This window comes from Panthera pardus, unplaced genomic scaffold, assembly GCF_024362965.1.
Source record: "Panthera pardus isolate Hobbes unplaced genomic scaffold, ASM2436296v1 HiC_scaffold_17, whole genome shotgun sequence".
Lineage (NCBI taxonomy): Eukaryota > Metazoa > Chordata > Mammalia > Carnivora > Felidae > Panthera > Panthera pardus.
In genome coordinates, this window is record NW_026526732.1 from 19,701,858 (window position 1) to 19,716,977 (window position 15,120).

The following is a 15,120-nucleotide window of genomic DNA, read 5'->3' on the forward strand; positions in this document are numbered from 1 at the left end:
CCCTTCCCCCACTACTTTCCATTTTCCAAGAGGCAGTGGATGTCTAGGGTTTCTTTTGAACAAAACTGAGACACAAGGTAAACATCAATTAACGAGTGTCAGAATATCATGCAACATTTTTTTTAATGTGTAAGAATAGTCTATATGTAACAGAGGGCTCAGACACCAGAAGTCAGTGTTTTTTGTTTTTGAAAACTTGATTTCTAAAAGCTAGTTAAAAGTTTATGGAAGTTGTCAGCAATTTTCTGATCCATTTAAATGAAGACCGTCCTTTGTTACATTTCAGAAAAGACTATAGCGCACACTGTGATTTTGCAAAAGGGAAAGCCACAATCCTATTCTTCGGTGGAGGTGTTGGAGACCCTGAGGTGTTAAACTGCTCTTATAACGATGTTTCATAATCACTAGAGTTGCACCCTGGGGATTATTACTATTGACTCAGAAGCAGGCCTGTGACTGCAGAAGAGAAAATTGTTTTCTCTGCTCTTACAAGAGCCCCTGAGATAGGGGGAGGAGGGTTGGCCTTAAAGTACTTGAGGGCATAGAAAGAGGTAGATGGCAGGAGAATATGGAGAAAGAAACTGAATGAGAGGCCATCCATGTGTCAAAGACAATGATCTAAGGATTGTAGGAACTATGAGATGTTTTGTATCTATACCCTGGTTAACTCGATCAACACAATGGAGGGTACTTATCTAGCTATGTATTCTAATGGAGTTACTTATTAACTAAGATCCACAGACATTACTATCTTCAGCTTCTCATTAATATTTACTGATCTTCTCTATGGAGATGATCTCAGTGGGGAGAATACTTAGGAAATATGTGGGGGCATTTGGGGTTGTCCCAATAATGGTAGAGAATTACTGCTATTTACTGATTGAAGGCTAAGGATGTTAGCTATCCCTCAGCATTTGAAAGAGTCACCTACAACAGAGAATTCTCTTACCTCTATATGATTTGAATGGCCCATCATTCACATAGTCTAAAGGTAAGATAATGACCCGAGAACCTAATTCTGTAAGATACATAAAGCAAAGGTATTTTTTGCACAGATTTAAAGTTCACTGAATATTTCACAGATGCAGCATTGCAGACACTAAGGGCATGGTTGTCTTTGAGAATTTGCCAAGCTTGTTCACCATTTTGGAAAATGTATCACCAATGGCAACCCCATTCCAAAAATTTGAGTGACAATTACAAACCCCCTGTAAGTCAGTCTGCGTGCATTTGTATCAGCTGTGTTGTCAGTGATTCCAAGCATAGGAATGAACATTGCACCTCGTGTCCTGTGTCCCATGTATTTCCAGTGTAGTCACTCCGACCTTTTATGTAGTAATATGTATAATGCCTTATTACAAAATAATTGACTTCCTTTTTCCTCCCTTTTAAAGGACAGGCGTTATGTTTCTTTTTATTTATTAGGAAATAATTTGTTAAATCTACCACCTTGCCACCTCTTTTCTGTTTTTACCACTTTTTCTTATATGGAAAAGATCTGGAAGCAAAGTAAATATCCTTCAAAGAAGAATTAGCTGAGTCGATTATATTTGTGCCAGGGAATATTTCACAACTATCAAAAAGAATGAATTACTGGGCCACCTGGGTCGCTCAGTCAGTCGAGCGTCCAACTTTGGCTCAGGTCATGATCTCACGGTTCGTGGGTTTGAGCCCTGCATTGGGTTCACTGATGTCAGCGCAGAGAGTCCTCTGTCTCCCACTCTCCGTCCCTCCCTCACTCATGCTCTCTCTCAAAAATAAGCAAATAAACGTTAAAAAAAGGTTTTAAAACAGAATGAATTGCTTTTGTCTCAAAGAGGTTTTGTATTGCTTGGGGAGAAAAATCAAGATATGGTGAAGCATGTAAAATAAAATGCCATTTTGTAAAAATAGGCCATGATATAATATAAAATATTGATGGATGATTATATGAGATGAATGACAAACATGGAAACATTTATACCAGGTTGTTATCATGTATTATTTCGCGGGGCTGGCAGAGCATAGGGTCATGAAGGAGAGTTTAGGCAAAGAATAATAGAGAGAAAATGCATGTGCTTGCACATTTAAATAAAACTGCATATATATGTATAGAGAGAGAGCTGAACATTTTAATACTAAAGATTTAAATAAATGAAAAAAGGAAGAACACCTGTCAAGGTGGAAAAGCTATGACTGATTAAAAAATACTGTTGGGAGTTTTCATCTGAGAAAGTCATGAATTCAAAGTGTGCTTTTGGGAGCAGTTCATTTCCTATCACGTGCCTCGGTGAATGCACTCACTGCAGTTTTCTATAACTGGTGTACAAGAACATGTTCTGGGTCTTACACAAAACACGAGGCTGCGACACGTGACAAGGGATGTGTCTGCGATCACATTCCCTAAGTCTGGGTGACCTGACCTGTGAGGATTCAGAGTTCGCGCTTAACTGCTCTGAGCTTAACCCACAACAGATTTTGCCCAATGAAGGACGTTTATGGAAGTTCAGTTTAAAAAAGAAAAAAAAAAAGCACAAGACTGAAGCGTATTTTAACAATATTTTAAAGTCTTTCAAGTTAGAAACAAAATTTCCTGGAAGAACCGTGGCTGTTTTCCTCATCGTTGAATTTTTTCAAACGCAATCCTGTTAGCCCATTTCTGATCTTGTTTTACTACTTGCTGAAAATGCAGCAATTCAGAGGGAGACACGTACATTTTATTGCATTCTAAATATGTTGAGGCAATTTTTATTGAAATTAGAGAGACCTAAACTCTAACGATTACTCAAATAATAGGTTTCTGGGAAAACAACAACAACAGCAAATGAACCATAAAATGCAGAAACCAGTTCTGAGAAGGAAAACTTCTATTTTCTATTGGCCTAATACCTTATCAACAGGAAAGGTTATAGATCACTAAAAAAAAAAAAATAAACAAATAAAGGGATTTTCCTCTTCAGAAGAAGGTGAGTTTTGGGCTCCTTCTGGTTACTTCTTCTTTCCTTTCTTCTTTTCCCGTGTGTCAGGAAGCAGCGTCTTCTTTTCTGTCTCCGCCCAACTTGCTGCTTCCTCCGCAGCCAGAGCTTCCAATCTTAGGCGCTCAGCTTCCAGCAACTTCTTTCTATACTCTTCCCGGACACTGAAGATCTTCTGCCGGGCTTCATCTAAGGAGTCCTATTCCAAAACAAAACCTCAAGCAATTAAGGTTTACTGATAAAGAGAGAAAAATTTTTTTTGAAAGCAATCCCTTTATCCCTCCCTTATGCCCATAGATTCATGTGGCAAATTACTGAGGCCAGATGAAAATTAGGTTATGGTCTCAAATGTCTATCAATACATGAAACACGAGAAGGCAACAAAGGGGTACAAGAGATTTTAACGGAACGGGAAATAAAAGCATCAGTAGAAGAAAAGAGAGAAAGGTGAAGAGATAGGTATGCGTTCAAATATAATCTATAAAACATGCAGCTCATTGTGTCCCTCACAGGAATTGTGCTAAGTTACTAGTTTCCCACATTGTTCTAGTCCCAATGAAATGTGTCTGAGCTATATTTGAAGAACTTTCAAATAATATCACCTAGCTCACTGGCTACCTTTCTTATTGTCAGTTTGGCTTTCATTCAAGGACACCAAACTGAATCTGAAATCACATCTGGGTCCCATTCTTACTCACCTCTACTCTCACCACCGGGATCAATTGATTCACTTGGTTTTCTGGACAATACATCCCACTGACGTTTCTTCTACTTCACTAGCTGCTCTGTATCAGTTGCCTTTGCTGATTTCTCCTTTTCCCCTTCATCTCTCTCTCTCTCTCTCTCTCTTTTTATTCCTTCATCTCTAAATGAGGGGATGGCCACATCTTAGATCTTAGGCCTCTTTCCTTGCTGATTTTATCTAGCCCCATTGCTTTAAATTCATTTCTCTACTGATGGGTCCCCCAAATTTTTTAATCTCCAGCCCAAACCTCTCTTCCAAATTCCAGAACTATATATGTAATTTCTATTCAGCATCTCCATGTGACTGTAATAGATATCCAAGAATTTTGTTTTTTTAAGTTTATTTATTTTGAGAGAGAGCATGAGCAGGAGAGGGGCAGAGAGAGAGGGAGGGAGAGAGAGAATCCCAAGCAGGCCCTACACTGTCAACCTGGAGCTCAATGTGATGCTTGAACTCATGAATCATGAGATAATGACCTGAGTCGAAACCGAGAGTCAGACGCTTAACCAACCGAGCCACCCAGATGCCCCAAGAATGCTTTTTTTTTTGGTCCAATACATATATCAAAAAATGTCCCAAACTGAAATCTTTCTTTCCTCTCAAACCATCAGATTTGATGGCCTCTCAACCCTATCAGTTGTTTAAGTGAAAACCTCAGAGTATTTCCTGACTCTTCACTTTCTCTTATAATATACCAAGAATCCATCAGAAAATCCTGAGTCTACTTTCAAAATATATACAATATTCAATTGCTTTTCACTACCTCCACTCTGCAACTTGGTGTGAACCACTGTTATGTGTCCAATGCATCCGCCTCCTCACAGATTTATCTGCTGTTACATGTGCCCCATTCCATACTTGCTTGTTTTCCACACAATATTCAGAGTACTCCTTTTAAAACAGAAGTCCAGGGGCGCCTGGGTGGCTCAGTTGTTTAAGTGTCCACCTGCGGCTCAGGTCATCATCTCACGGTTCGTCAGTTCGAGCCTCGTGCCAGGGTTTGTGCTGACAGAACCTATTTCAAGTTCTGTGTCTCCCTCTCTCTCTGCCCCTCCCCCACTCATGTGTGTGTGCATGAGCGCACATGTCCCTGTCTTTGTCTCTCTCTCAAAAATAAATAAACATTAAAAAATAAAAAGTAAAATGGAAGTCAGATCATGTTACCCCTCTGCTCTTTAGAACCCTGTTGTGGTTCCATACATCCTTCCGAATAAACGCTAATGTCCTTCCAGTCTTTTGCAAGCCCTATGTGATTACCTTGTCTGTCCACTTCCCCCCAGTTCCTTTCTGACCTCCCCTCCCACTCATCTACCCCTGTCTCACTCTCCTCCAGGGGCACAGACCTCCTTGCTGTCCTGCCTCTAACGCACCAAGACCAAGTGTTCACTCCCCCGGGGCCTTTACTCCAGCCAGTATCTCTTCTGAATCACTGCGTTCTCGTAGTGTTCCACTTTTCTTTTTTTTCAACACTTTCCCTTTCTATCATACCATACCTTGTATTTATATATTGTGTTTGTATTTTAGCGTCTTTTGCTCCACTAGTACGTGAGCTACCCAATGGCCAGGGTTTATCTTTTTTGTTCATGCTTAGGACAGTCCCTGATACAAAAATGTCCAGAAATATTTCTTGAATGAATAAATTGTGCAAATGGGAACTATCAGAAAATGATAAACGGGTAAGGATAGTTTCTATAGTTTAACTGTCCTTAAATATAGTTTATATATTTTTTTAAAAAAGCGTAATTTTCTATTTTAAAAAACATTTTTTTATGTTTATTTTTAAGAGAGAGAGATAGAGTGCAAGTAGGGGAGGGGCAGAGAGAGAGAGGGAGGGAGACACAGATCTGAAGCAGCCTCCAGGCTCTGAGCTGTCAGTCCAGAGCCCGAGATGGGGCTCGAACTCTGAAACGGTGCGATCCTGACCTGAGCCGAAGTTGGACGCTTAACTGACTGAGCCACCCAGGTCCTCCCCACCCCCCCCACCCCCGCCACAAAAAGGGTAATTTTCAAAGCTATAGGCAAGAACTGAGTTAATGACCTATTAATGACTGACATAATGGCAACATTCTAGAAATGTCTAGAAATGGCTTCCCTGAAAACGTTCACAAATAAAGCAGTGATAACTAAGGGCCAATGTAGGTTTATGAAGAGGCTTTGGCTTTCTCACTTCACTTGCATTTCTGATAGTATGGGTACAATTATGGTTCGACCTGTTGACGGTTTCCTGTTTCAAGAATGATATAATTAAAAACAGAAGGATGAACGAACTGATGCTAACCAGAAGAGAATCTTCTAGAGTGACTGTTTTGTCTTCATTGCTGAATTCTTCAAGAAATTTTGCCTGGTTTTGCAACTTGCAGAAGTTGAGTGGAGACTGCAGAAGAGTTAAATGTCAGAACCAGGCTCTTCTCCACGCTTTGGGTGGAAGCAAAGCACTGTATCTACCACAATAAAATCAGCTTTACTAAACCTACTGCATGAGATGATAGTGGTGCCATATTAAGAAGAGAGAAAAAATCATCTAAAGGGTTTAGTGTAAAGTAAGTTTAATATATATCCGTAACCTCTTGAGGATAGGCATGCTTTTCTCCCATCTGATGAGAAATGTCGTGCTGACGATGTTTCTATTAAGATAGCTTCAATCAAAACTAGGATTTTTGTACCTCACACTTAAAGAAGGAGATCTGAATTAAAAACCATCCCAGTTGATACGTCTTCCCTTATGGCCTCCCCATCTACTGCATTTTCTTGTCTTTTAAACACAGAAAGAAACTAGCTGATTGGCAATAATGAATTTCCCTTTTGTCTTATAATATTTTAATTTAAACTATTTTCTATACGATATGAATTGAATTTACATAATTTTAACATTCATTTATGGATTCACTGATTCATTTTTGAAACAAATTTCTGTGAAATAGACACCTCTTCCAGGTTTGGGGTATACAACAGTGAATCAAAGTTCCTGTTCACATATGATCTATATTCTACACAAGATATATTTAAAATGTGTGCATGTTATATACATATATATGTTATATATGAATATTATATATTTATATATGATAAAGAAATACTTCTAATATTTATAAATAATATGTATCAAATACATACCTTCCCATGCTAAACCATGGTAAATCCTTTAAAGAAAATAATAAGGCCAGATACAGGTACACAAATCTTGAAGGGTGCTAATTGAAAAATAATAGCTTAGAGGAGATCTCTCTAATAAAATGGCAATAGATGAAAGATTGCAGAAAGTGAGGCTGTAAACCATTTGGCTGTCTAGGGGAAGAATATTCCAGGAAGAGGTGGGAGCAAGCCAAAGGCTCAGAGGTGGGAACATGTCTGGCTATTAGTGGAAAGGTGAGGTCAGTTTGGAAAAAAAAAACAAAAGAAGGAAAGCATATAGAATCAGAGAGAAAAGGATTAGAGGGGAAAGTGGACACTAGATTATAGAGAGCTCTAGACACCATAGTTAAGCCTTTATTTCTTAGTGGAAAATGAAGCCACTACAGGAGTGAGATAGTCCCACTCTCCATTTTAAAGATGTACTATGATCCGCACCAGCGCAGTTCATAAAGGGTTTGCAGTTGTTCTCCAGGCCTAGGGTAGCACTGCAGTGTGTATTAGCATGCTAGGGCTTTCGTAACAAAGTGCCACAGACTGGGTGGCTTAAGGAACAGTAATTTAATGTCTCAGGGTTACTGATGCTAGAAATTTGAAATCACGGTGTCAGCAAGATTAATTCTTTCACTGAAGTTGTATGTGACCATGTGACTAGCTTTGGCCAATGCAATGTGACAACGAAATGTAACTGTGAGAAGGACCCTCTGCTCAACTTCACTGGACCTGTAGCTACAAGGAGAAATACTCTTTTACTGTTTTCATCCAGCGGTTGCTAAACAAAGGCCTATGGAAAAATCTGGCTCATTGCCTAGTTTTCCAAATAGAATTTATTGAAACACACGTAGGCGTTATCTTTGACTGAATTTGTGGTAACAACGGCAGAGTTAAGTAGATACAACATATGGTCTGCAAAGGCAAAAATATTTACTATCCGGCCCTTTATAGAAAACAAGTTTGCCAACCCCTGTCTTAAACCACTGAGACACTGTGGCTGTCTGTTACCACAGGATAAAATAGTTTATCCTCATGGTTAGAGTCATTTTGGCTTCTAACAGAGATTCCATTGTAGAAGGACATGATGGAAGCAGTGAGATCAGTCAGGAGGCTATGGCAATAGAATAGAAAACACTGAATAGGACACTCTGAATAGAAAACACAGACCATTTGGACTATGGTGGTAGGGGTGGAGAGAATGAAAGGTGATTGAATTAGAGATATGTTTTCAAGATAATGTTGGCAAATGTCGATTATGGGTTAGATGAGGGAGGTAAGAGAAGTCAAGGATGTCTCCAAAGTCTGCACTCTGAGCAATGGAAAGACTACAATTGCCCTTCCTGGGTGGGGAATATTGATGGAGGAAATGTTCGGGCTGACATGAAAGAGAGGGCAAAAATGACAAGAATGATAGAATAATGGATTTGGAGAGGTTTGGTTTAAGATGCCTATTGGACAAACAAGAGAAGGTGTCAAAGAAGCATATTCCTCAGATCAGCTAGTGCTGGAAACAACATAGAGAACCTAATGTCACTGTGGCTGAAATGTTTAGAAAGTCTTGTAGCCATCAGTATCTTTGGGAGTGTGTGTGTGTGTGTGTGTGTGTGTGTGTGTGTGTGTGTTGTAGGAAAGAGGGAGGAAAAAAAAAGTCTTTATCCACTATAGTGGAAGTCAGCGATACATATTTATCAAATTTTCCCATTTCTTGTATGATACTTCCATTTTTAATTAAACTTGGTCTTCTTCACTACGCTAATCCACCCCCCCCCCTTTTATCATTTTGGACCTTGTCTAAATAAAGCAACTTTACTTTTCTGCTAGGGTGGAGGGACAGTCACCTGGCTACAAAACATTGAGTTGATGATCTGCAAATGAACTACTTCTTAAATAGCTTCAAGCCAAGCAAAACCAACAGTCTTGTCTTCCTCCCACCTCACGTCCATTTCTTCATGTGGCTGATGCCACCAATTGCTGAGCCTTTTAGGGATTCTATGGAGCGAATTGGATTGATTGTTTAAGAGCTTTTCTACTGCCACCTTACAGTTTGGGTGCCTCAAGTCTATTAATATGTTCTTCATCCAGCTCTCTGTCAACTTCACAAGTATTTGGTCATTGTCTTCTTTCTCCTTCTTATTTTGTGGATAGATTCCCAATACTGCATCTTGGAGGGGTTTAAGGAAGTAAGTGAAATTAAATGTGTTTCACCAATTCTCCACCTTTTCTGAGGAGCTGACAACTAAATACTTTCAAAATGTCTTTCTACCCAGGTCCTACATGATTCTGTGGTATCTTTTCAACATTATAAGAGAATGTATCAACTCTGACCCATGGGTGTATGTTGAGACTCACCCACATTTCCCCATACATCTCCAGGATTTTATCCTTTATTTTAAGCTGTTCCTCTTGCTCAATGTCTCGAATGCTGAGTACTCTGGTCCTATACTGTCGGAACTGGTGAACCTCTTCTGCCTTTTGCATTGCCTGCTGCTGGTTCAGATCCTCTGTTTGTAGCACAGGATCAGCGTCTCTTGTTTTTCTACAAAGACATCACAGGAGATGCATAAATCATTTTGGAACACTGCGATGAACTTTAGAATTCAAATAATTTAAATTGTCTTGACAGTGTGGTAGACTGAATCCAATAGAATATTAGCAATAGAAAGAATACACTGTTATTTTTTGATTGGCCACGCTCCATTTACTGGTTCACTAATATTTTAGGAAACAATTCTAGAGAAATACCAGTGAAATTCGATGCTCCATCTGATAAGGTGTTCGTGGGATTGGTGTTGGAAACTATGAGATTATTTTGGAGGTTTTCTTTTTAATTTATGTAGCTAAATAATGTTGAAATATTTTCAAACTTATAAGTATGCTTGAGTAACTATCTCTCTATTAATCCTATTGTCTTCTTCTTAATAAAATTGAACCTACTAAAAAATTAAATTAAATTAAATTAAATTAAACCTACTGAAATAATGCCAGCAGACCTAGTGGGAATTTTTTGTAGCTCAACTCCCCTTAATCAGCTTGCAAACTAAAATGTTAAAGAAAATACTTAAATGCTTTTATGATTGACTTAATAAAAGATTTGCTAAATGGAAGATGTAAAACCACGTACATCTAGAAATTTGAATATACTGAAAATATATTAAGCATTTAATTTCAAATTTTCACTAGTTTAGTAACTGGTTATCCCTGTATCAAAAATTCTGTGAACAGAGATGTTTGCATTAATCGTGTCTATTAAAACTTACCGTACATATTGTGTTATGTCTACACATTCTAGTGCTTTTCGAATAAGTTGTGGAGACATTTCCAAAATTGTTGGGGATCGCGAACGAGGCCCTGTTGAAAAAATAAGTCCTAGATTTTCAAAAAAGAATAGACACTAATAGACAGTTACATCTCATTTTAGTTAAAAATACTATCTTCTGTTAAAGAAAAACAACCACCATTTTGGGCATCTGGGTGGCTTAGTCAGGTAAGCATCCAACTTAGGCTCAGGTCAGGATCTCACAGTTCAGAAGTTCGAGCCCCGGGTCAGGCTCTGTGCTGACAGCTCAGAGACTGGAGCCTGCTTCAGATTCTGTATCTCCCTCTCTCTCTGCCCTTCGGCCACTTGCTCTCTCTCTCTCTCTCTCTCTCTCAAAAATATATAAACATTAAAAAAAAACACACTGATTGGACTTACTAATTTAATATTGTTTTAATGTGACTTTATTTTAATGTGACTCAATATGATGTTATTAAAATTTAATGATATTTCATATTTGTCCTCTAGCTGGTGTTACTGTACTTACAGCAAAATGAAGGAGATGGGTAAAGTGCATATACTCTATAAGCAGAGTAACAGAACGTTATCATGACTGTAGTTAAGTGAAAGTAGAGACAAAAAGGAAAAGTCCTACTGTACTTCATTATAAACAAATTAAGTGACCCAATATTGAAAGCGCTTAGTCTAGGCTTGAAAGGTCTCATAAGCATTATGGGGGTGGAATGTAAAAATACTTAAGACATAGTACTCTAATTCAAGAAACTTGTAGATCCAGCGGAGTGGGTAACATACACCGAATGCAAATCAAGTTAGCAGGAGATCTCTACCCCAGGGACCCATACGTACCCACTAGAAGGTACTTAAACAAGAGACTTTAGAGTCTAAAATAGTAACCATTCAGCCTTCCCAGGACATTTCATCTCCTGTTTAAAAATTTCTGGAGTATAATTTACATGCCATCAAATTCCCCCATTTTAAAAGTGTAATTCAATATGTTTTAGTAAGTTTACGGAGTTGCACAACCAGCGCCAAAACCCAGTCTCAAAACATTTCCGCTCTCCACGCAGATCTCCTGGGCTTTTTACATCCCCTCTCCATTCTCACCTCAAGCCTTGGGCAGACATCCATGGACTCTGTCTCTACAGATCTGCCTTTCCTGGATATTCAATGTAACTAGGAATGGTAAAATGACATCTAACTTTTTAAAGAAACTGTCAAATTGTAGTGTTTTGGTTATTGTTAGCTTCAAAGAAATTCTGAAATCATGAAGTAAAAATCCTCCTCCCTGGTTCTTTATCAAAGTTATTTTGATCATTCTGGGTCTTTTGCATTTCCAAATAAGTTTTGAGATCAGGATGTTAAATTCTATAAAATGTCTACTAGAATTTTGATAGAGATTATACTGGATTTATAGATCAATTTGGGGAGAATTGCTATCTTACTATAGTGAGTCTTCTAGTCCAAAGCATGGACAGCCTCCCGCTTTAGATTTTTAAAAATTTCTATTAGTGATGTTTTGTAGTTTTCAGTAGACAAGTCTTGCACTTTTGTTAAATTTATTTCCATACATTTGTTACTGACATTACTGTGAATGAAATTGTCTTAATTTACTTTTTTGATTGCTCATTGATAATATGTAGACATAAAAATAGTTTTTATATATTAATCTTGTATCTTGTATTTTTTTATTTAGTTGTATGCTTTCAGAGTTTAAATTTTTTTTAATTTTTTTAAGGTTTATTTATTTTTGAGAGAGAGAGAGAGACAGAGTGTGAGTGGGGGAGGAGCAGAGAGGGAGAGGGAGACACAGAATCTGAAGCAGGCTCCAGGCTCTGAGCTGTCAGCACAGAGCCCAACACAGGGCTCAAACTTGGGACCAGTGAGATCATGACCTAGGCTGAAGTCAGATGCTTAACCAACTGAGCCACCCAGTGCCCCTAAAATGTATTTTAATTAATTGTTTTCAGTTTATTATTGCTTTTTGGGAGAGGATATGTCAAATCCATGCAAGAGGTCTCATGCCCACTAATCTTGCTTTTTACATGTGGTTGCAATAGCCTTCAGAAATATTGTTAAAGTGCTTAATGTATAACAACTTGTTAAAAATTATCACTCATTCAGAAATATAATCTAATGTAAACCTTTAAAAACATTTTTAAAATAATATCCAAATTAAGTTTTCATTTTTTCAAAAACATAAAGACATGGTCCATGTGAGAAAACAGAATATTTCAACTCTACTCCATTATTAAAACTTAAATTCAATCAAGTTTTTTATTTTATAACATTAAATAAAACAATCCTGAGGAATTAACATTTTACAATATGTTTTTTTTAGAAACCAGTAGCCAGGGGTGCCTGGGTGGCTCAGTCAGTTAAGTGTCTGACTTCAGCTCAGATCATGAGCTTGTGGTTCCTGAGTTCAAGTCCTGGATTGGTCTCTGTGCTAACAGCTCAGAGCCTGGAGCCTGCTTTCGATTCTGTGTCCCTGTCTCTCTGCCCCTTCCCCGCTCATGCTCTGTCTCTCTGTCTCTGTCTCTCTCCCAAAGAATGAATAAACATTTAAAAAAAAGAAAAGAAATCAGTGGCCAATAGTTTTTCTTTTTTCATTGTGATTGCTATGGTATCTAAAGTTCATTTGCTTTTCTTATGAACATACCTACTTATGCTGGGTATATTTTTGGCAGTTCAAACATGAGTGATTTCTATAAGACACCAACTCTGCTGACTTTGACTGGAAAGAAAATACTTTCTGATTAATTAGATGTTTGTGTTTTCTTACATCCTGCCAAGTAACATACATTTAAGCAGAAGAGGGTGTGGGAAAGGGACAGAAAGGATTAACTTTCATGTTCTACAAAACTCTGTTGTGTCAGAAAAGCGTATGAGAGTACTATGACAGTCTTGTACCTCTAAAATAGTACAGCCCAAAGTGTGTGTGTGTGTGTGTGTGTGTGTGTGTGTGTGTAGGTACCATCCTTTGCAAACTGAGTCTCTATGGGATAAGTTCTGAAAGTGAGCATATGTATTTAGAAATATCTTTATAGTAATTGGTCATCACTGGGTCATTTTATTACATTTTTCAAAAGTTTCAGCTTCCAGCAGACTAGGGGAGAAGACTGACTTCATCATAGGTAGTCTGAGAATGTCTGCTTAAGACCTAGCGATTGTGATGGCCTGGCAAAAGATGTGGGAATAAAGACAGAGATCACCTGCAACCTCTGGAAGAGGAATTTTCTAGAGGCTCCCAGAGATCAAAGGGCATTTGAAAGCAATGTTTATACTCTTGACCTTGACGATGGCTTTGGTATTGAGGAAGAATGCGTAGGAGTAAAATAATGACATCATTTCCATGTCCTCTGGTACTATGAAAGAAATCATCTAAGTTACCTATTGCATGAAAATATACAGTGGCAAGAATAAAGTAGTTTTCTGGGAATCACAAGTATCTCCAGGTGTGTAGAGGCCAGATCACCCAAAGCTCTCATAGGATCTGTAATCTCTTATGGGTGATGCTTCCCCAGGAGGGAGGGCCAATATGACGGAGGCACCAACAGCAGAGGTGGCAACAACATACAGAGTTCCAGAGAACAGCTGGACAGCCAGACCCATGGCTCTCAAACAGGATTCCTTCTACTACCCCAGTACCTGGAGTACATGGCAGTGTTTCGGTGTTGTAAGATGTGCGGGAGACACAAAAGCACCCCTCTTCTCAGAGGGAGAGGGGCTCAAGTTTACTTGGTAGTGTGATTAAATTTATATTTTATTTTATATATATTTTCATATTATTATATTATACATATGTTATATTATTTATATTCAATAAGAATTATAATAAAACACATTTAAGAATGTTTTGGGGGAATTTTGCTTGAGGACAGGCTGCTTTGCCCTCAGTCGTCCACTCCTGCTCACATTTACCCTTCCTCCGTGTTTCCTGCCCTTTCCTTTCTGCCCCAAAGTACACTCTTTCATGGGGATGTGAACTTTAGTACAAAGGTATGAAACTCTGCCGGCCAAAAGTATGAAGACCTGAGAAGCAGGAGAGCCGACACTGACGCAGCCCTTCACAGCACTGGCCTGGGGCTCAGAGTGAAAAGTGAAAGCAGGGCGCCTGGGTGGCTCAGTTGGTTTCAGCCTCTGACTCTTGATTTCAGCTCAGGTCATGATCTTACAGTTAGTGGGTTCCCGCCCCTCATCGGGCTCTGTGTCAGCAGTGCAGAGCCTGCCTGGAATTCTCTCTCTGCCTCTTCCCTGCTCTTCCTTGTGCATGCACTCTCTCTCTCTCTCTCTCTCAAAATAAATCAACTTTAAAAAATAAATGAAATCTCCACCACGCCTGTGGGACACAGTACCCGAGGCTGGTGTGAAGAATCATGATTACATTCAATTTTTTCAACTTAAAAAGTTACCTTATTAGCACATAAATAAACAGTTGACCTCAGAATTTAATTGTATTTTCATTCCACAGGCTTCTAATCGAGTGTGGGGAAAAATTTGCCTTCTGTTAGAGATCACAACATGAGGAATTCCAAGAACTAGGGTTTGATTCACCACAAACTGTTTTGGCTTCCTGCCCTAGGGTGAGGCATTTATCAATCACATCAGTTTTGAGACAGAGATACCAGTATACGGTTTGTTTAGCTCATGGAGGCTCTAGTGAGATAATATATGCAAAACCACTCTACAAATTAAATGTTCATATAGAATGAGAAGTATTATTCTAATAAGCTTTAGTGTTATGTCATGTATGTTATTATTTATTAAATGAGTGCTTGCTTTCAAAATATTGGCTCAAAAATCAAATCTTTTGTAACCATAGTAAAACACCCTTTGAACTTTGGAATTTTCTTCTTCCCTGTGGAAATCCTTCAAGGACGTGTTTTAACCTTAAACAGTTTTTAATTTTAAGCTTCTCAGAGTGGTTTAGCCATTTGGAGAAGAGAACCATTTTTGGTGTTTTGGAGGATGCATCCTTCCAAAATATGTTTCTCTCCTGCCTGGGTTCTGAATAAGTAGGG

The 15,120-nt window shown here is 38.5% G+C and overlaps 1 protein-coding gene across 4 annotated transcripts in view; it reads right to left on the minus strand.

The window, feature by feature from the left end:
* Positions 1–2,711: 2,711 nt before the first annotated feature.
* Positions 2,712–15,120, minus strand: part of ADGB (androglobin) — a 162,577-nt gene continuing 150,168 nt past the window's right edge. For all 4 annotated transcript variants that reach the window (XM_019425030.2, XM_019425029.2, XM_019425028.2 and 1 more), the window contains 3 exons: positions 10,080–10,170; positions 9,172–9,358; positions 2,712–3,153 (listed from right to left, as the gene is read on the minus strand). In XM_019425030.2, the coding sequence (XP_019280575.2) occupies positions 2,968–3,153; positions 9,172–9,358; positions 10,080–10,170 (464 nt within the window). In that variant the 3' untranslated portion in view covers positions 2,712–2,967. The remainder of the gene's footprint in view (positions 3,154–9,171; positions 9,359–10,079; positions 10,171–15,120) is intronic.